Here is a 26,249-nt window from a genome sequence, read left to right as displayed (position 1 = left end):
TACGTTCTACAACTACTTACTAACAACACCATTTACTCTTTCATCTAATTTAATACTCTTTACGTTCTACAACTACTTACTAACAACACCATTTACTCTTACATCTAATTTAATACTCTATACGTTCTACAACTACTTACTAACAACACCATTTACTCTTACATCTAATTTAATACTCTTTACATTCTACAACTACTTACTAACAACACCATTTACTCTTACATCTAATTCAATACACTTTACGTTCTACAACTACTTACTAACAACACCATTTACTCTTACATCTAATTTAATAATCTATACGTTCTACAACTACTTACTAACAACACCATTTACTCTTTCATCTAATAATACTCTATACGTTCTACAACTACTTACTAACAACACCATTTACTCTTACATCTGATTCAATACACTTTACGTTCTGCAACTACTAACTAACAACACCATCTACTCTTACATCTATTTGAATATCATAAACGATCTACAACTATAAACTAACAACACCATTTACTCTTACATCTAATCCAATACTCTTTTCGTTCTACAAATACTAACTTACAACACCATTTACTCTTACATCTAATTCAATACTCTTTACGTTTTGCAACTACTAAATAACAACACTATTTACTCTTACATCTAATTCAATAAGCTTTATGTTCTACAACTACTTACTAACAACACCATTTACTCTTACATCTAATTCAATACACTTTACGTTCTACAACTACTTATTTACAACACCATTTACTCTTACATCTAATTTAATAATCTATACGTTCTACAACTACTTACTAACAACACCATTTACTCTTACATCTAATTTAATACTCTTTACGTTCTACAACTACTTACTAACAACACCATTTACACTTACATCTAATTTAATACTCTTTACGTTCTACAACTACTTACTAACAACACCATTTACTCTTACATCTAATTTAATACTCTTTACATTCTACAACTACTTACTAACAACACCATTTACTCTTACATCTAATTCAATACACTTTACGTTCTACAACTACTTACTAACAACACCATTTACTCTTACATCTAATTTAATAATCTATACGTTCTACAACTACTTACTAACAACACCATTTACTCTTACATCTAATTTAATACTCTTTACGTTCTACAACTACTTACTAACAACACCATTTACTCTTACATCTAATTTAATAAGCTTTATGTTCTACAACTACTTACTAACAACACCATTTACTCTTAAATATAATTTAATACCTTATACGTTCTACAAATACTCTATAATCACACCATTTATTCCTACATCTAAATCAAACATCTAATACTTACTACAGCTACTAACTCAACACCATTTAATCTAACAACTAATTCTTGTATCAACTTATAACTATAATTACTCCTAATCTACGCTGAGCTCCCTCTCACTTTGGTTCGGGAGCTCAATGGCCTCCACCATCCCCTTTTAGCCATCCCTTTCCACTCAAAAAGAAAGGTTTTCAAAATCTAATTGCTATACTAACTAATAACACCATTTGCTCTTACATCTAATTCAATACTCTTTACGTTCTTCAATTACTTACAAACAATACCATTTACTCTTATATCTAATTCAATACTCTTTACGTTCTACAACTTCTTACTAACAACACCATTTACTCTTACATCTAATTCAATACTCTTTACGTTCTACAATCACTAACTAACAATACCATTTACTCTTACATCTAATTCAATACTCTTTACGTTCTACAACTACTTACTAACAACACCATTTACTCTTTCATCTAATTTAATACTCTTTACGTTCTACAACTACTTACTAACAACACCATTTACTCTTACATCTAATTTAATACTCTATACGTTCTACAACTACTTACTAACAACACCATTTACTCTTACATCTAATTTAATACTCTTTACATTCTACAACTACTTACTAACAACACCATTTACTCTTACATCTAATTCAATACACTTTACGTTCTACAACTACTTACTAACAACACCATTTACTCTTACATCTAATTTAATAATCTATACGTTCTACAACTACTTACTAACAACACCATTTACTCCTTCATCTAATAATACTCTATACGTTCTACAACTACTTACTAACAACACCATTTACTCTTACATCTAATTCAATACACTTTACGTTCTGCAACTACTAACTAACAACACCATCTACTCTTACATCTATTTGAATATCATAAACGATCTACAACTATAAACTAACAACACCATTTACTCTTACATCTAATCCAATACTCTTTTCGTTCTACAAATACTAACTTACAACACCATTTACTCTTACATCTAATTCAATACTCTTTACGTTCTGCAACTACTAAATAACAACACTATTTACTCTAACATCTAATTCAATAAGCTTTATGTTCTACAACTACTTACTAACAACACCATTTACTCTTAATCTAATTCAATACACTTTACGTTCTACAACTATTTACTAACAACACCATTTACTCTTAAATCTAATTCAATACCTTATACGTTCTACAAATACTTTATATTCACACCATTTATTCCTACATCTAAATCAAACATCTAATACTTACTACAGCTACTAACTCAACACCATTTACTCTAACAACTAATTCTTGTATCAACTTATAACTATAATTACACCTAATCTACGCTGAGCTCCCTCTCACTTTGGTTCGGGAGCTCAATGGCCTCCACCATCCCCTATTAGCCATCCCTGTCCACTCAAAAAGAAAGGTTTTCAAAATCTACATCTCTTACATCTAATTCAATACTCTTTACGTTCTACAATTACTAACTAACAATACCATTTACTCTTACATCTAATTCAATACTCTTTACGTTCTACAACTTCTTACTAACAACACCATTTACTCTTACATCTAATTCAATACTCTTTACGTTCTACAATCACTAACCAACAATACCATTTACTCTTACATCTAATTCAATACTCTTTACGTTCTACAACTACTTACTAACAACACCATTTACTCTTTCATCTAATTTAATACTCTTTACGTTCTACAACTACTTACTAACAACACCATTTACTCTTACATCTAATTTAATACTCTATACGTTCTACAACTACTTACTAACAACACCATTTACTCTTACATCTAATTTAATAATCTATACGTTCTACAACTACTTACTAACAACATCATTTACTCTTACATCTAATTTAATACTCTTTACGTTCTACACCTACTTACTAACAACACCATTTACTCTTACATCTATTTGAATATCATAAACGATCTACAACTATAAACTAACAACACCATTTACTTTTACATCTAATCCAATACTCTTTTCGTTCTACAACTACTAACTAACAACAACATTTACTCTTACATCTAATTCAATACTCTTTACGTTCTACAACTACTAAATAACAACACCATTTACTCTTACATCTAATTCAATAAGCTTTATGTTCTACAACTACTTACTAACAACACCATTTACTCTTAAATCTAATTCAATACCTTATACGTTCTACAAATACTTTATAATCACACCATTTATTCCTACATCTAAATCAAACATCTAATACTTACTACAGCTACTAACTCAACACCATTTACTTTAACAACTAATTCTTGTATCAACTTATAACTATAATTACACCTTATCTACGCTGAGCTCCCTCTCACTTTGGTTCGGGAGCTCAATGGCCTCCACCATCCCCTATTAGCCATCCCTTTCCACTCAAAAAGAAAGGTTTTCAAAATCTAATTGCTATACTAACTAATAACACCATTTGCTCTTACATCTAATTCAATACTCTTTACGTTCTACAATTACTAACTAACAATACCATTTACTCTTACATCTAATTCAATACTCTCTACGTTCTACAACTACTTACTAACAACACCATTTACTCTTTCATCTAATAATACTCTATACGTTCTACAACTACTTACTAACAACACCATTTACTCTTACATCTAATTTAATACTCTTTACATTCTACAACTACTTACTAACAACACCATTTACTCTTACATCTAATTCAATACACTTTACGTTCTACAACTACTTACTAACAACACCATTTACTCTTACATCTAATTTAATAATCTATACGTTCTACAACTACTTACTAACAACACCATTTTCTCTTACATCTAATTTAATACTCTTTACGTTCTACACCTACTTACTAACAACACCATTTACTCTTAATCTAATTCAATACACTTTACGTTCTACAACTACTTACTAACAACACCATTTACTCTTAAATCTAATTCAATACCTTATACGTTCTACAAATACTTTATAATCACACCATTTATTCCTACATCTAAATCAAACATCTAATACTTACTACAGCTACTAACTCAACACCATTTACTCTAACAACTAATTCTTGTATCAACTTATAACTATAATTACACCTAATCTACGCTGAGCTCCCTCTCACTTTGGTTCGGGAGCTCAATGGCCTCCACCATCCCCTATTAGCCATCCCTGTCCACTCAAAAAGAAAGGTTTTCAAAATCTACATCTCTTACATCTAATTCAATACTCTTTACGTTCTACAATTACTAACTAACAATACCATTTACTCTTACATCTAATTCAATACTCTCTACGTTCTACAACTACTTACTAACAACACCATTTACTCTTTCATCTAATAATACTCTATACGTTCTACAACAACTTACTAACAACACCATTTACTCTTACATCTAATTTAATACTCTTTACATTCTACAACTACTTACTAACAACACCATTTACTCTTACATCTAATTCAATACACTTTACGTTCTACAACTACTTACTAACAACACCATTTACTCTTACATCTAATTTAATAATCTATACGTTCTACAACTACTTACTAACAACACCATTTACTCTTACATCTAATTTAATACTCTTTACGTTCTACAACTACTTACTAACAACACCATTTACTCTTACATCCAATTTAATACTCTTTACGTTCTACAACTACTTACTAACAACACCATTTACTCTTACATCTAATTTAATACTCTTTACATTCTACAACTTCTTACTAACAACACCATTTACTCTTACATCTAATTCAATACACTTTACGTTCTACAACTACTTACTAACAACACCATTTACTCTTACATCTAATTTAATACTCTTTACGTTCTACAACTACTTACTAACAACACCATTTACTCTTACATCTAATTTAATAAGCTTTATGTTCTACAACTACTTACTAACAACACCATTTACTCTTAATCTAATTCAATACACTTTACGTTCTACAACTACTTACTAACAACACCATTTACTCTTAAATCTAATTTAATACCTTATACGTTCTACAAATACTCTATAATCACACCATTTATTCCTACATCTAAATCAAACATCTAATACTTACTACAGCTACTAACTCAACACCATTTACTCTAACAACTAATTCTTGTATCAACTTATAACTATAATTACTCCTTATCTACGCTGAGCTCCCTCTCACTTTGGTTCGGGAGCTCAATGGCCTCCACCATCCCCTTTTAGGCATCCCTTTCCACTCAAAAAGAAAGGTTTTCAAAATCTAATTGCTATACTAACTAATAACACCATTTGCTCTTACATCTAATTCAATACTCTTTACGTTCTTCAATTACTTACAAACAATACCATTTACTCTTATATCTAATTCAATACTCTTTACGTTCTACAACTTCTTACTAACAACACCATTTACTCTTACATCTAATTCAATACTCTTTACGTTCTACAATCACTAACTAACAATACCATTTACTCTTACATCTAATTCAATACTCTTTACGTTCTACAACTACTTACTAACAACACCATTTACTCTTTCATCTAATTTAATACTCTTTACGTTCTACAACTACTTACTAACAACACCATTTACTCTTACATCTAATTTAATACTCTATACGTTCTACAACTACTTACTAACAACACCATTTACTCTTACATCTAATTTAATACTCTTTACATTCTACAACTACTTACTAACAACACCATTTACTCTTACATCTAATTCAATACACTTTACGTTCTACAACTACTTACTAACAACACCATTTACTCTTACATCTAATTTAATAATCTATACGTTCTACAACTACTTACTAACAACACCATTTACTCTTTCATCTAATAATACTCTATACGTTCTACAACTACTTACTAACAACACCATTTACTCTTACATCTAATTCAATACACTTTACGTTCTGCAACTACTAACTAACAACACCATCTACTCTTACATCTATTTGAATATCATAAACGATCTACAACTATAAACTAACAACACCATTTACTCTTACATCTAATCCAATACTCTTTTCGTTCTACAAATACTAACTTACAACACCATTTACTCTTACATCTAATTCAATACTCTTTACGTTCTGCAACTACTAAATAACAACACTATTTACTCTTACATCTAATTCAATAAGCTTTATGTTCTACAACTACTTACTAACAACACCATTTACTCTTAATCTAATTCAATACACTTTACGTTCTACAACTATTTACTAACAACACCATTTACTCTTAAATCTAATTCAATACCTTATACGTTCTACAAATACTTTATATTCACACCATTTATTCCTACATCTAAATCAAACATCTAATACTTACTACAGCTACTAACTCAACACGATTTACTCTAACAACTAATTCTTGTATCAACTTATAACTATAATTACACCTAATCTACGCTGAGCTCCCTCTCACTTTGGTTCGGGAGCTCAATGGCCTCCACCATCCCCTATTAGCCATCCCTTTCCACTCAAAAAGAAAGGTTTTCAAAATCTAATTGCTATACTAACTAATAACACCATTTGCTCTTACATCTAATTCAATACTCTTTACGTTCTACAATTACTTACTAACAATACCATTTACTCTTATATCTAATTCAATACTCTTTACGTTCTACAACTTCTTACTAACAACACCATTTACTCTTACATCTAATTCAATACTCTTTACGTTCTACAATCACTAACTAACAATACCATTTACTCTTACATCTAATTCAATACTCTTTACGTTCTACAACTACTTACTAACAACACCATTTACTCTTTCATCTAATTTAATACTCTTTACGTTCTACAACTACTTACTAACAACACCATTTACTCTTACATCTAATTTAATACTCTATACGTTCTACAACTACTTACTAACAACACCATTTACTCTTACATCTAATTTAATACTCTTTACATTCTACAACTACTTACTAACAACACCATTTACTCTTACATCTAATTCAATACACTTTACGTTCTACAACTACTTACTAACAACACCATTTACTCTTACATCTAATTTAATAATCTATACGTTCTACAACTACTTACTAACAACACCATTTACTCTTACATCTAATTTAATACTATTTACGTTCTACACCTACTTACTAACAACACCATTTACTCTTACATCTAATTCAATACACTTTACGTTCTGCAACTACTAACTAACAACACCATCTACTCTTACATCTATTTGAATATCATAAACGATCTACAACTATAAACTAACAACACCATTTACTTTTATATCTAATCCAATACTCTTTACGTTCTACAACAACTAAATAACAACACCATTTACTCTTACATCTAATTTAATAAGCTTTATGTTCTACAACTACTTACTAACAACACCATTTACTCTTAATCTAATTCAATACACTTTACGTTCTACAACTACTTACTAACAACACCATTTACTCTTAAATCTAATTCAATACCTTATACGTTCTACAAATACTTTATAATCACACCATTTATTCCTACATCTAAATCAAACATCTAATACTTACTACAGCTACTAACTCAACACCATTTACTCTAACAACTAATTCTTGTATATACTTATAACTATAATTACAACTAATCTACGCTGAGCTCCCTCTCACTTTGGTTCGGGAGCTCAATGGCCTCCACCATCCCCTATTAGCCATCCCTTTCCACTTAAAAAGAAAGGTTTTCAAAATGTAATTGCTATACTAACTAATAACACCATTTGCTCTTACATCTAATTCAATACTCTTTACGTTCTACAATTACTAACTAACAATACCATTTACTCTTACATCTAATTCAATACTCTTTACGTTCTACAACTACTTACTAACAACACCATTTACTCTTTCATCTAATAATACTCTATACGTTCTACAACTACTTACTAACAACACCATTTACTCTTACATCTAATTTAATACTCTTTACATTCTACAACTACTTACTAACAACACCATTTACTCTTACATCTAATTCAATACACTTTACGTTCTACAACTACTTACTAACAACACCATTTACTCTTACATCTAATTTAATAATCTATACGTTCTTCAACTACTTACTAACAACACCATTTACTCTTACATCTAATTTAATACTCTTTACGTTCTACAGCTACTTACTAACAACACCATTTACTCTTACATCTAATTTAATACTCTTTACGTTCTACAACTACTTACTAACAACACCATTTACTCTTACATCTAATTTAATACTCTTTACGTTCTACAACTACTTACTAACAACACCATTTACTCTTACATCTAATTTAATACTCTATACGTTCTACAACTACTTACTAACAACATCATTTACTCTTACATCTAATTCAATACTCTTTACGTGCTACAACTACTAACTAACAACACCATTTACTCTTACATCTAATTCAATACTCTTTACGTTCTACAACTACTAAATAACAACACCATTTACTCTTACATCTAATTCAATAAGCTTTATGTTCTACAACTACTTACTAACAACACCATTTACTCTTAATCTAATTCAATACACTTTACGTTCTACAACTACTTACTAACAACAACATTTACTCTTAAATCTAATTCAATACCTTATACGTTCTACAAATACTTTATAATCACACCATTTATTCCTACATCTAAATCAAACATCTAATACTTACTACAGCTACTAACTCAACACCATTTACTCTAACAACTAATTCTTGTATCAACTTATAACTATAATTACACCTTATCTACGCTGAGCTCCCTCTCACTTTGGTTCGGGAGCTCAATGGCCTCCACCTTCCCCTATTAGCCATCCCTTTCCACTCAAAAAGAAAGGTTTTCAAAATCTAATTGCTATACTAACTAATAACACCATTTGCTCTTACATCTAATTCAATACTCTCTACGTTCTACAACTACTTACTAACAACACCATTTACTCTTTCATCTAATAATACTCTATACGTTCTACAACTACTTACTAACAACACCATTTACTCTTACATCTAATTCAATACGCTTTACGTTTTGCAACTACTAACTAACAACACCATCTACTCTTACATCTAATTGAAACTAACAATACCATTTACTCTTACATCTAATTTAATACGCTTTACGTTCTACAACTACTTACTAACAACACCATTTACTCTTACATCTAATTGAATATCATAAACGATCTACAACTATAAACTAACAATACCATTTACTCTTACATCTAATTTAATACTCTTTACGTTCTACAACTACTTACTAACAACACCATTTACTCTTACATCTAATTCAATACACTTTACGTTTTGCAACTACTAACTAACAACACCATCTACTCTTACATCTAATTGAAACTAACAATACCATTTACTCTTACATCTAATTTAATACGCTTTACGTTCTACAACTACTTACTAACAACACCATTTACTCTTACATCTAATTGAATATCATAAACGATCTACAACTATAAACTAACAACACCATTTACTCTTACATCTAATTGAATATCATAAACGATCTACAACTATAAACTAACAACACCATTTACTCTTACATCTAATTCAATACACTTTACGTTCTATAACTACTTACTAACAACACCATTATGTCTTAAATCTAATTCAATACCTTATATGTTACCTAATACTTACTACAACTACTATCTCAACACCATTTACTCTTAAATCTAATTCAATACCTTATACGTTCTACAAATACTTTATATTCACACCATTTATTCCTACATCTAAATCAAACATCTAATACTTACTACAGCTACTAACTCAACACCATTTACTCTAACAACTAATTCTTGTAACAACTTATAACTATAATTACACCTAATCTACGCTGAGCTCCCTCTCACTTTGGTTCGGGAGCTCAATGGCCTCCACCATCCCCTATTAGCCATCCCTTTCCACTCAAAAAGAAAGGTTTTTAAAATCTAATTGCTATACTAACTAACAACATTTCTCTTACATCTTATTCAATACCTTATACGTTCTACAAATACTTACTAATCACACCATTTATTCCTTCATCTAAATGAAGTACCAAATTCTTACTACAACTACTAACTCAATACCATTTACTCTTACATCTAACTTTTAACTACAATTATAGTTACTCTACGCTGAGCTCCCTCTCACTATGGTTCGGGAGCTCAATGGCCTCCACCATCCCCTACTAGCCATCCCTTTATACTCAATAAGAATGTTTTTTTTAAATTATCATAGTTTTTACCAACTAATTATATTTTAATTTACTCTTAAAGCTTATTTTCATTCTACTACTTTAACTATGATTATTGATTATGGTACAAATAATAATACTCTTTTAATCGAAACCAATTTATTGGTGATTTCCAAAATTATCATTATAAATTCTCGTTGTAAGTCTGATGCCAAAAGAGACGTATGCGATTAACAAAATATTATTATCGCTTTCCAATATTATTCCCACTTTTCGGCTCATGAAACTTAAATATACCTGAAAACAAAAAAAAAACATTAGTACCTAGGTATCCATTGAATAATTATTACATAATAAGTACTGTTTTATTCAACATAATATTTTCACAAATGTTGAATAAAATAGTTAAAATTCAAAGTTCTCGCCTAGAATATCACATCACCTTCTTAAGTTCAACATAACATAAAAAAATACTAAAATCTTATTAATTCGATGCAAAAATGCTAAACGTGTATTATTTCGCTCTATGATGCTTAAAATATTTAAATAATCATAACATTTCTACATAACCTTACATAACGTCACAGTATAGCAATATTATAGGGATATGTCATATTGCTATACTGTGATAACGTTATAATTTTTTACACCACGCTACACGTAAGTCGTAAACCATTCGTAAACATCTTATATTTTTCTGCACCGACTTTTAAAAACATATTGTATTATCTATGATACAAACCAATTTGGCATTTTGACATGACGTTTGTCAATATATAAACTCGGTTTGACGTAATCCTTCGTTCCAATGTTATTTAAAATTCAAATTTTGAATCTGTTGTCGTTGTCACGGTGATGCCAAACATACCTGTCAAATATTGTAAACATCGCCTCTTTCTAATATTATTTACGATTTTTAGTACCCTGAACTGAAATAATACCTGAAAACAATGAAAAAATATTAGTATTATTCTACAGAATACTAAGTTAGCATTTAAAGAATGCCTAAAATATTTCAACTACAATAAAATAACAATCTAATATTACCTGTAATCATTTGAACTATTCTTTAGTTCTGTTTATTTTTATCAGATTACATCTGATTCTGAAAATACAAATAAAAAACCATTGATTTAAAACTGTTTTATTCACAACTTATCAAAATTATATTGCAGCATAATATTGTCATCGCTTCAAATATCACATCACATTCTGCAGTTCAACGGAATACCTATAAAATCACTAAAATTATATAATTTCGATACACACAATGCTTTTTATACCATTTTCTATAACATTTTAATATTTTTATCCACCAAATAAACAATTTTTACTGCACTGATTTTTAAACACACCCGCCCCGCACTTAGACACAATACAAACTGGCATTTTGACATGACGTTTGTCAATATATAAACTCGATTTGACGTAATCCTTCGTTCCAATGTTATTTGAAATTCAAATTTTGAATCTGTTGTCGTTGTCACGGAGACGCCAGACATACATGTCAAATATTGTAAACATCGCCGCTATCTAATATTATTTACGATTTTTAGTACCCTGAACTGAAATAATACCTGAAAACAATGAAAAAATATTAGTATTATTCTACAGAATACTAATTTAGCATTTAAAGAATGCCTAAAATATTTCAACTACAGTAAAATAACAATCTAATATTACCTGCAATCATTTGAACTATTCTTTTGTTCTGTTTATTTTTATCAGATTACATCTGATTCTGAAAATACAAATAAAAAACCATTGATTTAAAACTGTTTTATTCACAACTTATCAAAATTATATTGCAGCATAATATTGTCATCGCTTCAAATATCACATCACATTCTGCAGTTCAACGGAATACCTATAAAATCACTAAAATTATATAATTTCGATACACACAATGCTTTTTATACCATTTTCTATAACATTTTAATATTTTTATCCACCAAATAAACAATTTTTACTGCACTGATTTTTAAACACACCCGCCCCGCACTTAGACACAATACAAACTGGCATTTTGACATGACGTTTGTCAATATATAAACTCGGTTTGACGTAATCCTTCGTTCCAATGTTATTTGAAATTCAAATTTTGAATCTGTTGTCGTTGTCACCGAGGCGCCAAACATACATGTCAAATATTGTAAACATCGCCTCTTTATCATATTATTTACGATTTTTAGTACCCTGAACTGAAATAATACCTGAAAACAATGAAAAAATATTAGTATTATTCTACAGAATACTAATTTAGCATTTAAAGAATGCCTAAAATAATTCAACTACAGTAAAATAACAATCTAATATTACCTGGAATCATTTGAACTAATCTTTAGTTCTGTTTATTTTTATCAGATTACATCTGATTCTGAAAATACAAATAAAAAACCATTGATTTAAAACTGTTTTATTCACAACTTATCAAAATTATATTGCAGCATAATATTGTCATCGCTTCAAATATCACATCACATTCTGCAGTTCAACGGAATACCTATAAAATCACTAAAATTATATAATTTCGATACACACAATGCTTTTTATACCATTTTCTATAACATTTTAATATTTTTATCCACCAAATAAACAATTTTTACTGCACTGATTTTTAAACACACCCGCCCCGCACTTAGACACAATACAAACTGGCATTTTGACATGACGTTTGTCAATATATAAACTCGGTTTGACGTAATCCTTCGTTCCAATGTTATTTGAAATTCAAATTTTGAATCTGTTGTCGTTGTCACCGAGGCGCCAAACATACATGTCAAATATTGTAAACATCGCCTCTTTATCATATTATTTACGATTTTTAGTACCCTGAACTGAAATAATACCTGAAAACAATGAAAAAATATTAGTATTATTCTACAGAATACTAATTTAGCATTTAAAGAATGCCTAAAATAATTCAACTACAGTAAAATAACAATCTAATATTACCTGGAATCATTTGAACTAATCTTTAGTTCTGTTTATTTTTATCAGATTACATCTGATTCTGAAAATACAAATAAAAAACCCATTGATTTAAAACTGTTTTATTCACAACTTATCAAAATTATATTGCAGCATAATATTGTCATCGCTTCAAATATCACATCACATTCTGCAGTTCAACGGAATACCTATAAAATCACTAAAATTATATAATTTCGATACACACAATGCTTTTTATACCATTTTCTATAACATTTTAATATTTTTATCCACCAAATAAACAATTTTTACTGCACTGATTTTTAAACACACCCGCCCCGCACTTATACACAATACAAACTGGCATTTTGACATGACGTTTGTCAATATATAAACTCGGTTTGACGTAATCCTTCGTTCCAATGTTATTTGAAATTCAAATTTTGAATCTGTTGTCGTTGTCACGGAGATGCCAAACATACCTGTCAAATATTGTAAACATCGCCGCTATCTAATATTATTTACGATTTTTAGTACCCTGAACTGAAATAATACCTGAAAACAATGAAAAAATATTAGTATTATTCTACAGAATACTAATTTAGCATTTAAAGAATGCCTAAAATATTTCAACTACAGTAAAATAACAATCTAATCAGTTTTGCCTGCAATCATTTGAACTATTCTTTAGTTCTGTTTATTTTTATCGGATTACATCTGATTCTGAAAATACAAATAAAAAACCATTGATTTAATTTATTCACAACTTATCAAAATTTTATTGCAGCATAATATTGTCATCGCTTCAAATATCACATCACATTCTGCAGTTCAACGGAATACCTATAAAATCACTAAAATTATATAATTTCGATACACACAATGTTTTTTATAACATTTTATTTTTATCCACCAAATAAGCAATTTTTACTGCACTGATTTTTAAACACTACTAGAAGAGCAAATATATACTAGAGTAGTAATCTGTGACAAACTGGCATTTTGATATGACGTTTGACTGTAACGCGTAGAGATGTTGCCATGGCGTCTTGTCGACGTCGTTATGGCAACGTTGTATTGTTATTTAAAATTATTAGAAGGTTACGAAAAATATGAAATGCTGTTGCCTGCGACTTCGTCCGCGTCAACATAGTATAATAACAAAGATAGTCCGCTAACAAATATAAAAAAGTAAAATATAAACTCCTCCTTTTTGGGAGTCGGTTAAAAAGTAGCCTAAGTTACACCTTACTACATCAGCTATCTACCAAAAAAAGTCCCGGCAAAATAGCTCCAGCTGTTTCAGAGATTAGCCGGAACAAACAGACATACAGACAAAAATTGTAAAAAATGTTGTTTTGGTGTATGTACCTACATACATTCATACACGGACGTAAAAAAAGTTTTTACGTCCGTGCATTCATATTTCATAAGCATGTAGTAAAAATCGGTTCTTTCAATATTACAAACAGACACTCCAATTTTATTTATATATACAGGGTGTAACAAAAATAAGTGATAATACTTTAGGGTGTGTACGTGTTCCTTGTAGAGAGTTCACTGTGAAAGTAGCAGCGCTGAAAGACCAAAAAATTTTTTCACTTTTATATGGGGAAACTCGTGACGCTCGGACCCTTGCCCATACAAAAGTGAAAAAATTTTTTGGTCTTTCAGCGCTGCTACTTTCACAGTGAACTCTCTACAAGGAACACGTACACACCCTAAAGTATTATCACTTATTTTTGTTACATCCTGTATAGATGTATAGAAGATGTTACATAGATTATTTTTTACGTGTGTGTAGATTATGTAATGTTTGTGTTTTTTCTTTTTTTTACGTCCGTGGTTTTTTCGTCATACCATAAAAATTCATTTCTTTAGAAACTTTAGATGGATGTGCCCATAGACTTAATATATACTGTCGTATGTGCCCATTTTCTACTTTAGTGGGTTTTAAATGGTTATTTTCGTTAAGGAACATCTTGACATTAAACAAATATGTAAATTCTCTTTTGTAGTTACACTTAACATTGTCATAAGTATACCACGGACGTAAGTATACATATGAAATTTGTATCCCTGCATGCCGACATCAAAAGTTAGTTTTTATTTGGAAAATAATGATCCGTCCGGCGCACCTTACTTATTAATACGTGGGAGAGCCATGCTTCGGCATGAATGGGCCGGCTCGACCGGAGAAATACTACGTTCTCACAGAAAACCGGCGTGAAACAGCGCTTGCGTTGTGTTTCGCCGAGTGAGTGAGTTTACCGTAGGCCCATTTCCCTTCCCTATCCTCCTCTGTTCCCTTCCCTTCCCATCCCTACCCTCCCCTATAACCTTATTTTCTCTTAAAAGGCCGGCAACGCACCTGCAGCTCTTCTGATGCTGCGAGTGTCCATGGGCGACGGAAGTTGCTTTCCATCAGGTGACCCGTTTGTTCGTTTGTCCCCTTCTTTCATAAAAAAAACCTATAAAATATAAATGTTGAGATTCCTGGAAGAAAATCCAGGAATCGCAAAAGGGTACATGCGGGCTAGCCAAGCTAAGCACGATACCAAACTTAAATGGGACCGTATAGCTGTACAGCTCCATCGGCGGTGCCATCAATCACATTAAAAAAGCTTGCAGGCGAGCTATATTATTATGTTAAAATAATAATGAAAAATTAAATTAAGAAATTTAAAAAAACCCCCGCCAAAACAACTTTAAAAAGTAATGAAATAATATTTACTGCCTTTAAGTTCAAATGATTCCTAACTTGTGTAAAGTAATAATTATTTTAGTCCATAATTGATGTCACGGTGTGTCGGCGGACCGCCAAGTAAACTACAACCTACAACCGCCAAGTCGCTGATTACCTATCTCGATTCAGATAGCTGTGAATTGATCCTTAAACTTGTTAAGTGAAATTAAACATCTACATTAGCGGTCCCCCGACACACCTTGACAACAATTATGGACTAAAATAATTATTACTTTACACAAGTTAGGAATCATTTGAACTTAAAGGCAGTAAATATTGTTTCATTACTTTTTAAAGTTGTTTTGGCGGGGGTTTTTTTAAATTTCTTAATTTAATTTCATACTTTTTAAACTTGTGTTGGTTATAGTGCAGAATAATTCCTATCAACAGAATCATATTCTCATGATTACCATCTATCAATGTCCTTTTCGATGAGGCCGTTAAAATGAGCCCAAACATGAAATCTCTACTTTGGGGTCATACGAAGCTCGGTTCCTATAGAATCCAGGTGATGCTGCAGCAGCAGCATGTAAATATTTACTGTTTATACTTTATCTACTTCTTCTGGTTGTCACAATTAAAATGAGCCCAAACACTAAACCTCCGCTCTTAGTTGGCGAGGAGTTGGATATCCTATTGATTACTAGGTGATGCTGCAGCACCAGGTCAACTTTCCATTATTATGTGTATACGTATATTGTATATTCACAAATATCACGAACTAGAATGAAATATAAAACCTATCAAACGACTACAAGTTGCTAACGGCCTTTCATGAACCAGATAAACCCTGATTGTCCAGGACTGAGCAGGCTGATGATGATGAATTATAGCTAAGAACACTCTCGATCATGTCAGCTTTCAAACAAAAAAATCTAGATCAAAATCGGTCCACCCGTTTGGATGCTACGATGCCACGAACAGATACACACACAGACAAACAGACAGACAGACAGACAGACACGTCAAACTTATAACACCCCTCTTTTTTGTCGGGGGTTAATTAATATTTATTATCAACAAAAAATGAAACAACACCATACCAATCGATACCACAGTGACCGTAAAAACGTTTACAATACCTAACTCGGTAACAATCGATCTCAATAGATGTCGATGCCTCTGTTGCTACCGTGAAATTTGACGTTTGTACACGATCTGAAAGTTGATTCTTAGACAATTTTGTTTGTCGCGAGCACCTAAGATTGTCGCGATTTGGCGAATGTTTCGATGCTGATTAGTTCCAAAATGAGCCACAGCCCGATCGTACGCTAGCATAGCTGTCAGGAATAGCAAAATCCATTGAGGTTGATTAGTTTCAAACCGATCCGCAGCACGATCGTGCGCTATTTTAGATGTCTAACGGCCATTCCCAATATTTGATCTATCTCTGGTTTTGCCCTACTATAGATAGGAATAGCTCACAATTGACATAAAATATACGTCTCTAATGTCTAATGTGAGCTATTCCTATCTCTAGTAAGGCAAAACCAGAGATAGATCAAATATTGGGAACGGCCGTAAAGGATGTCTAAAGTGTCAAAAACCGTTGATATCGAAAATCAAAATCGATATCAGTTTCGGGAGTAAGGCCCCTGTACGCATCGCACCGCTCGCGTCGAGTATTATTTCGCATCGAGTGAAAAATAACAATTATTAGCACCGCGGTGCGAAACAGCGCGCACGAGATTTTTATCATGATCGCAGACTATTGCTACGCACAATAATATTAATATTAGCAATCGTAAATTTTTAGCAAGTATGATTAAGTTAATTTTTTAAGGCATTTAACAATTAATTATTATTGCTAATGCTATTTTTGTCAACACTACTACCTTCACGTGAAGCTAGCAATGTACATAACCAAAAACCTTATTAATAATGATATAGCTTCCGGATAAATACTTAGCTTATAAGTGCTCATTAAGTGCTCTTTCAGTGCACAAGCTGCGAATTTAGTGCTCTTCAAAGTTTGCGATAAATGCGAAAACTGCTACCTTCACGTGAAGCTAGCAGTGTACAAAACCAAAAACCTTAATAATGATTATCTGGTTCCTTGATAAGATAGATAGATAAAACACAACATCACCATTTCACATTCCCGGCAAAACTCAAGTTTTGCCGGGAACGTGAAATGGTGATGTTGTGTTTTTATAATATTATTTTCTAACCTAAAGAAGAAGAAGAATATTATTTTCCTAAAATTGTGCTGGGTTTTTAATGTGTAATATTGGTAGGATATTAACCATTACATATTCGTTATCGTGCACAAGTGTGGGAACGTGATGTAATAACCAGAAACGTGCTCTTTTGTGTTCCCTCCAAAACTCCATCGAAAGTTTCAGTAAAGCGTCTACCACTTTACTGAATCGACCAACTTGACTTCTTGATTTTATACTTAGACTTTGACTAGACTTTAGACCTGACTGACCTGCCGATAATATTGAAAAAATTGTATTAAAAAATATTGTTTTCCCGCCATAATATTATACTCGACACTGGCCATGGTTATAGCCGAAGTGCCATTATAAGAAAAAAAAAAAAAAAAGAAATAGGTTTCAGACATAGACATATTCAGACATAGACATAATAAATACCAAATCTGTGTTAAAACTTAAATACTTAGCATTATAGGTTTATGTGGTTTATGGTTTCAGAAATTTAAATTGATTTTAAAATTATAAGTGCAATAAATTACAAATTCCGATACAATTACATATTTTGTTACGGTTTAGTTACTTATAGAAAAATATTGGCTAATGTACAAAATATGCAAACTTAAATAAGTCTGCAATGCCAGACAATGTTGTAAGTTGTGAATTTTTCTTCAAGAGTAAAACAGAAAATAGAGCTGTTTTATTTGAAAAAGCATTTGAAAGGAGCAAAGATGGAAAAGTTCTATACATTTTACAAGAAGAACTAACTGAATTGCCACCAATATCTGAGGATTTTACTTCTATTGATAGAAATTATATAAAAATGCTCACCTTCCTATATTTGCCTAACATGTCTTCATTGATTGATGGTATATCAACTTTGCCAAACTGGCAAAATATTCCGTCTACAATTATTTTAGATGATATAGGTGAATATTGCAACAAAACTCAGTTTCAGAACGCTTGTGGAATTGTTGCATTACTTCTCGATACTGCATATAGCTGCTCAAAAGAATTAAAATCAATCTGCAAATTGTATATATCATGTACTAAAGATACATTTAGTGAAGAACATTGCAAAGTTTTGCAGGAATTGTATAGATTATAGCTAGTTGGTGGGATTTTTTAAAATAAATAAACATTATCAGTATAATTTTTTGCATTTTTTTATACACATCAATATTATAATGTACCCTTTGACATATTTACAGGGACAGTAACATCAAGTTTTAACCAAAATTATTTTGAATTTTGACTGACTTAAATTTTAAAGGTACATAAAAATGAGAAACAATTATGTAATATTCAAAAGAAAGAAATGCCTCAAACAACATTAGAGCATTGCAGGTATATTTTTTAAGATATAGAATAAGTTACACTAATATTTACCTTGAGATAACAATTTAAACCAATTTTACCCTATTCCCTAGATTATACAACCAATATTTTGTATTTCATAATTATAAATAATACATATTGATCAACTAATGTTTATTCACCTGAACTTTAGCACAATATAAAGTAGGAAGAACACAAATATGGAAAAAAGGAACAAATAAACAATGTAGTAATTGTGGTTTCCTTTGCCTAACTTGAGCACCCTCCCCATAGTCCGGCCAAGAAACCCCGAGCTCCGGTCCACATCGTCGTCCAAGCCTCGTAGAATTTTATCCTGATATCTCACTTCGTTTCCGATTTCTATCGACATATGCTTCAGTGTGGATATCTTGCCCCCAAGCTCTTCGGCCAGCCGTTCATTTTCATGCTCCAGAACATCGTCAGCTGGTATAGTCCTGGCAATAGGCTGATACTGATAACCGTCTCTCGCTCGTCGCATGTTGCTTCTGCCCGCCGTGATGCTTAACTTCTTTAGCTATTGAACAACTTGTGGACTATGTCCACTATGTGCTCTCCTTAGGGCCAGTGCTTACAATGGCCTGTAGAGATCACGTATATAATTATTGCTTTAACAAAAAACTTTTTACATGAAAAGAATTTGCTGTGTTCTATTTCTTCTTATTAAAATTGAATATCGTAATTTTTATTTACGTATGATGAATGACGTGTTTCTTGAATCTTGTTAAGACTTATGACATATGTCACTGTCAAACGTCAGTTACAAAAATGACATTATATTTTTAATAGACCGGCAAACGAGTGTTTGTAACATAGAGGAAAATAATACACGTGGTTTGTAACAAACTTTGTATCATGGTTCGATACTATTTCGTATAGAGCAAGTGGTACTCAACCTTTTTTTTATACAGGCCACAAACATGTATTGGTTTTGGTGTCGCGATTCGCGGGACTCGCGGGCCGCAGCCCGCAACCAAAATTTTTTAGGGTTAAAAAAATAACGTTATTCAAAATTAGCGATTTTTTTTAAATCTTTTTATTTTACAGAGGCTTTTAACACTCAGTGTTAATGTCAGCCTCATAGGTGAATACAGTGTTCCCTACATAAGGGACAAATCCAAAAAACTATATAATTTTATTGCCTCTGAATTAGCGATTTAAAAGTGGAAACATTTCACGACTTTCATGACGATTTTGCTCTATTTTGCCGGTGGGAGTGAATTTCTAAATGGTTTAACTTCACGTGGAGCACTGGAAAAGTCCCGGTGGGCCACATGTGGCCTGCGAACCGCAGGTTGAGTATAGAGCGATCCTTAGCAAATAATATGTTCTGTGAGTTGTGACCTGTCCATGTAGCCCTGTGTCCATGTGGTTTGACCTATGAACCACTAATTCACAAATATTGGGGATAGTCACAAGGAAAATCTTAGAATTAGGGCCTGTTTCACCACTTTCTGATAAGTGACGAATAGGCTCTCAGTCTCCACCAATTAACTTGACAGATAAATTATGGAGAATCCGTTAAAAAAGTTGTGAATAGCCTTTTCGGCACGTTATAAAGTGGCTAAACAGGCCATGGGGTATACTATCCTTAATCTGTGAAACAGGCCCTTAGTGCCTAGTGGATAGGTCGAAAAAATTTAACGAAAACATGAAACACCGATTTTTGCACCTATTCATGTGTTATTTAAGCGCTCCTGATACTGCGAGTTTTAATAAATTATTTTATTAACTAGATATCCCGCGCGGCTTCGCCCGCGTAAATAAGGAATTTTACAGAAACCGTACATTTTCCCATAAAAATAGCTTATGTCCCTACTCCCTTCACTTGGTCTACTCTATATCTGTGCTTAATATTGCCATAAAAATTGCTCCAGTAGTTGGCAATTTCTTATAATTCCTTCGTTTTTCCCACATTTTCCTGAGTTTCTTCGGTCGTATTAGTCTTAGCGTGATAATATTTAAGCTATAGTCTTACTCGATAAATGAGCTATCTAACACTGAAATAAGTTTTTAAATCGGACCTGTAGTTCCTGAGATTAACGCGTTCAAGCAAACATACTCTTCAGGTTTATAATATTAGGTAGGTATAGATTTTTTTTTAATTATCGCTTGACAAACTCGAGTCTCTATTTAAAAGCAAAGTACCAATAACAGGGTCGTTATAGGCTCATAAGTCATAACCATGGGACGATGCATGGTATAATATGGTAGTGATGATGATGATGATGATGAATGTAATTTGCATAGTAGCATATGCTTTCCGTTTTTAAAACAACGCCGAAACTCCCAAACTTGTATCTATAAAGAATCAGGAGTTCTCTCAGCACCTTCCGAACCACGGTATACCAGGTATACCTCGGTGCAAAATCTTACTTGTTGGTAGCATATGCTTAGAATACTTTTCACGAAACCGAAGTCACCACATGTTTCCCTATAAATTCTGAGTTCTTTCTTATGGATCCTTCATTAGATCACCACTTTTGTGAATATAATACCAAATTGGGATGATACCCTATATACCAAAAGATAAATTTTGAAAATCGGTTAACAAACGGCGGAGTAATCGTTGAACATAAGAAAACGAGCATAACACCTACCCCATTTTGAAAGTCGGTTAAAATTGTAGCCTATGTGTTATTTGTATAAGCTATATTATTGTAAAGATTCATTAAAATCCGTTCAGTAGTTTTTGCGTGAAAGAGTAACAAACATCCATACATCCACACATCCATACATCTATACATCCAAACAAACTTTCGCCTTTATAATATTAGTAGGATTAGTAGGATAGGAAGTAGGAAGTAGGATTTGTAATTCAAAATTAATTAACTTTCAAATAATGTAATAAAATAACGAAATAAATAATTAATACGAGCCTTGTGAGGGCTCGCGTCGTTACACCTTAAGTCTTGACTCTTGACTGATTGATATGTAAATACATATAAATAAAAATTACTATGAGCACAAATCAATAGGCGTGATAGTTTTTTCCGTAAAGTGTGCCACAAAAAACGTACAGGTTGTGACTTGTGGGATATACTAGGTCTCCACCGATTAGTTATAAATTATAATATAGGGGCTTCGCTCGCCCATTAAGAATAATATACGTATTATAACATAGTACCTGGATGACCGAGCTTTGCTCGGTATAGCAAACACTTATTGATTATAATAGCTTTAGCTGTTGTTGTGTCGTTAAAGCAACTAGTTGCTCACAAAATAGTATTATTATTCGCCAATAGATGTCAGGAAGAGTCATATTTTTCAGTTTATCGATAACACACGAATAAAAAGTCATTTTCTAAAAATGATTATATATACAAGAATTGCTCGTTTAAAGATATAAGATATATAAGATAATAGATATATTATATATTAAAAAAAAATGAAGTGAATAATAATATAAATAAAAAATCATAGCAACAATAACGGCATTTCTTTTTGTTTTACACCCATCCATCATAATTATTTTTAATACATTTTACAAGAAAGCACGGGAAACGCTCGGTCGAACGTGCGGCGCCCCTTTGCCATTTGCACTTCCGGCAGTAGGCCGAGCGGTTGGTTAACGCGGCCTTGAGCGAGTGACGGATGTCTGGCATAAACAGAAAAATAAACCAAAAGATTAATTAAGCATAAATTTTATTTACAATTATTATACATCACCAACTAGTTTTACATCATTTTAAAGTTGTAATCAGTCGATCAATAAAACACCTAATACATAGACAGAATAATAATAATATCATACATACACTTGTTGTAAAAGACAAACTGTACTGGTGTTTGATAAAATAGCTATTTATGATCAAATTAGGATCCAGTCCAAAACTTTAAAGTATTACTAGGCCAATTTATTTGTGATGAAATGGGTTTGTTTGAACACTGTTACGCACTAAAAGGTGATGCACAACTTTTTACAACACTCGCTATCGGTGTATAACATTATTAACAATGACGTGTATTAGAAATGAGGGTTTCTATTAAAATCACTGACCTCTATCATACACTGGACAGGATAAGCCCATTAGCTATGCCGTACAAAATGACAGCTACCTTTTGTGCCGATTTGAAGCGCCGCGGTGAGCGTACTGTAAACTAATTACATAGAAAATTACAACCGCCATTTGCAAAATAGTAGTTCCAAGTACACTCACTACTGCTTTCACATAGCAATCAGCAGCGCCAATATGGCGACTTTCAAATAGGAACATTTTCTTGATAGCGATCGTCTGTCCAGTAATATAGAGGTCAGTGATTAAAATACACATTTTTAGATTATTGTGTGTCAACATTTTATGCCAGACGGACATAATGCAAGTTGCGGTATGTAGGCCGCACACTTGTGTTATGTCGGCTGTACACTCTCTCCGAGAGCTCTCGGGCGAGAGTCTCGTGCGAGAGCTCCTTGCCCGAGTGCGATCATGTACATTCTCGCTTAGTTCAATCGCAGTTATGAACTCAGTGAAGATGGACCATTATTTTTCTATATGAGATGGACGAAAACACTTCTCTTGCAGCTGCCGTAGCTCTCTGTGCTATGAGGTATTATAAATATTTGCCAAATATTTATACATAATATTTTTTAAGAGCCTATGCTGTCCCACTGCTGGCCAAAGGCCTCCCCCAAAGTCTTCCAGTTCTGTCGATCCAACGCAGCCGTAGGCCAACCTGGCTCGTATTTGTCAAGCTCATCGCGCCACCTTTTTCGAGGCCGGCCACGGCGGCGTCGTCCATCATCTGGTACCCATTCTGTGGTGATCTTTGCCCAGCGGTCGGGATGCATGCGACTTGTATGGTATATATATACATTAATAATACAAAAATAAAAAAAAATGGCGAAAACGTTGATGGTGGATGATCACCATTCACCATGCATCGAAAGCGATCACGGTAATCCAAAGACCTTTAATCATAAATTTAATTTTATTTCTCACAGATAATGACTGATAATGACGTTTATAATTGTTATTTTTCTGTTCTGCACTGTCTAGCGGCACGACTAGTAGTGAAAAACGCGAGAGTGTACAGCAATGCGCTCGCTTTCCTTGCGAGACCCTTTGTCTCGGGCGCAAAATACCGACACCGGATCGAGAGGGTCCGAGACATGCGAGACGAGGCGAGCGCACCCATTTACACTCTCGCACTCGGGCCGCCTCGCTGTGTCTCGGCGAGAGTGTACAGCCGACATAAGAGATAACTCGACAATTAATATTATTGCTAAGTACTCACATACGGTTTTGCTCGATAATTTTACTCCGAATCGAAGGAAATGATATATTTGACATATTTAATTCCATCGAGGCCGGCTCGAAGCGAGCCTTCGAGCTGTGAGTTGTGCGGTCCACACGGTGGTTATTGCTCGATTTGGAGTAAAACTATCGAGCAAAACCGTATGTGAGTACTCAGCATTATAGGGGAATGTACAGTCAACAGTGTTCTATTCTATTGCCCCAGTTTTACTTCTAGAGTGCGAAGCTCTGCGCGGCCAGCTTTATATTATCATGAATCAAAACTTTTTTTTCTTATGTCCAACAAGAAGTTGGATATAAGAAATAATCGGCCAAGTGCGAGTTGGACTCGCGCACGAAGGGTTCCGTACCGTCATAAAGCAAAAATAGGCAAAAAGTTGTGTTTTTATATGGGAGCTCCCCTTACATTTTTATTTTATTTTATTATTATTATTAATTATTGAAGTAGACATATTTAAGACCTTTGTAAAATATAAAGTGCCTACCAGCCGCCGTTATTGATATAAATAGAGCAATAAATGCCAAAAAAAAAAGTTTGTTGTATGGGTGCCGCCCTTAAATATTTGATTTATTTTGTTTTTAGTACTGTTTTGCTATAGCGGCAACAGAAATACCTAATCTGTGAAAATTTCAACTCTCTAGCTATCAACGTTCTTGAGATATAGTCTGGAGACAGACATACGGACAGACAGACATTGAAGTCTTAGTAATAGGGTCCCGTTTTTACCCATTGGGCACGGAATCCTAGAAAGGTTAAAGGTAACATAGGTCTTTATACAACACAGCAGCCTCATAAAGTAATTAGATATAATACAGGAATTTACAGTTCATTACTTACATTAATTTTTTTCCAAAATATTTACAAAAAAGTGTTATATTTATAACAACATTTCTAATTGCACATCACATAGGTATATCCAAAACTTAAGATAGGTACTAGACAGTTAATCACTTTTAGAAACATTATAATTTGATAATTATTTACATCCAAGTACATACTTGCATTGAAAAAGAAGAATGGGCATACAGGTTTTTCTTATCTAACACAATATTTTCAACTTGATGGTATATTTTTTATCTGTATATATTATATTGTATGCTTTTATTTTATAATATTATGTATATTTAACAATTATGTATTTAAACAACATAATTTTTATAAAGTGTCTAAATATTTACAATACCATACAACACACCGAATGAACTGTTTCTTTCTTATAGAAAAATTATTTAAAAAAAACATACTTAAATAATTAAAAACAATAAATACACTTTTGTGTTTAAAATATTTGTTT

General features: G+C 32.3%; 1 protein-coding gene across 2 annotated transcripts; it reads right to left on the bottom strand.

Moving 5' to 3' along the window:
* Positions 1-8,267: 8,267 nt before the first annotated feature.
* Positions 8,268-20,405, bottom strand: LOC121733262 (BET1 homolog). Of its 2 annotated transcripts, XR_006036535.1 has the most exons (2): positions 19,781-20,405; positions 8,268-8,279 (listed from the first exon to the last, which is right to left on the bottom strand). XR_006036535.1 is itself a non-coding variant. In XM_042123479.1 (1 exon), the coding sequence occupies exon 1, from the start codon at positions 20,178-20,180 to the stop codon at positions 19,839-19,841; it is 342 nt and encodes a 113-aa protein (XP_041979413.1). In that variant the 5' UTR covers positions 20,181-20,405; the 3' UTR covers positions 19,180-19,838. The 2 variants fall into 2 exon arrangements, 1 of the variants encoding a protein (XP_041979413.1); XM_042123479.1 differs by lacking the exon at positions 8,268-8,279 and having other exon boundaries at positions 19,180-20,405.
* Positions 20,406-26,249: the final 5,844 nt, after the last annotated feature.

Source organism: Aricia agestis, chromosome 13 (assembly GCF_905147365.1).
Source record: "Aricia agestis chromosome 13, ilAriAges1.1, whole genome shotgun sequence".
Classification (NCBI taxonomy): domain Eukaryota; kingdom Metazoa; phylum Arthropoda; class Insecta; order Lepidoptera; family Lycaenidae; genus Aricia; species Aricia agestis.
This window is presented reverse-complemented; position numbering and strand designations above follow the sequence as displayed.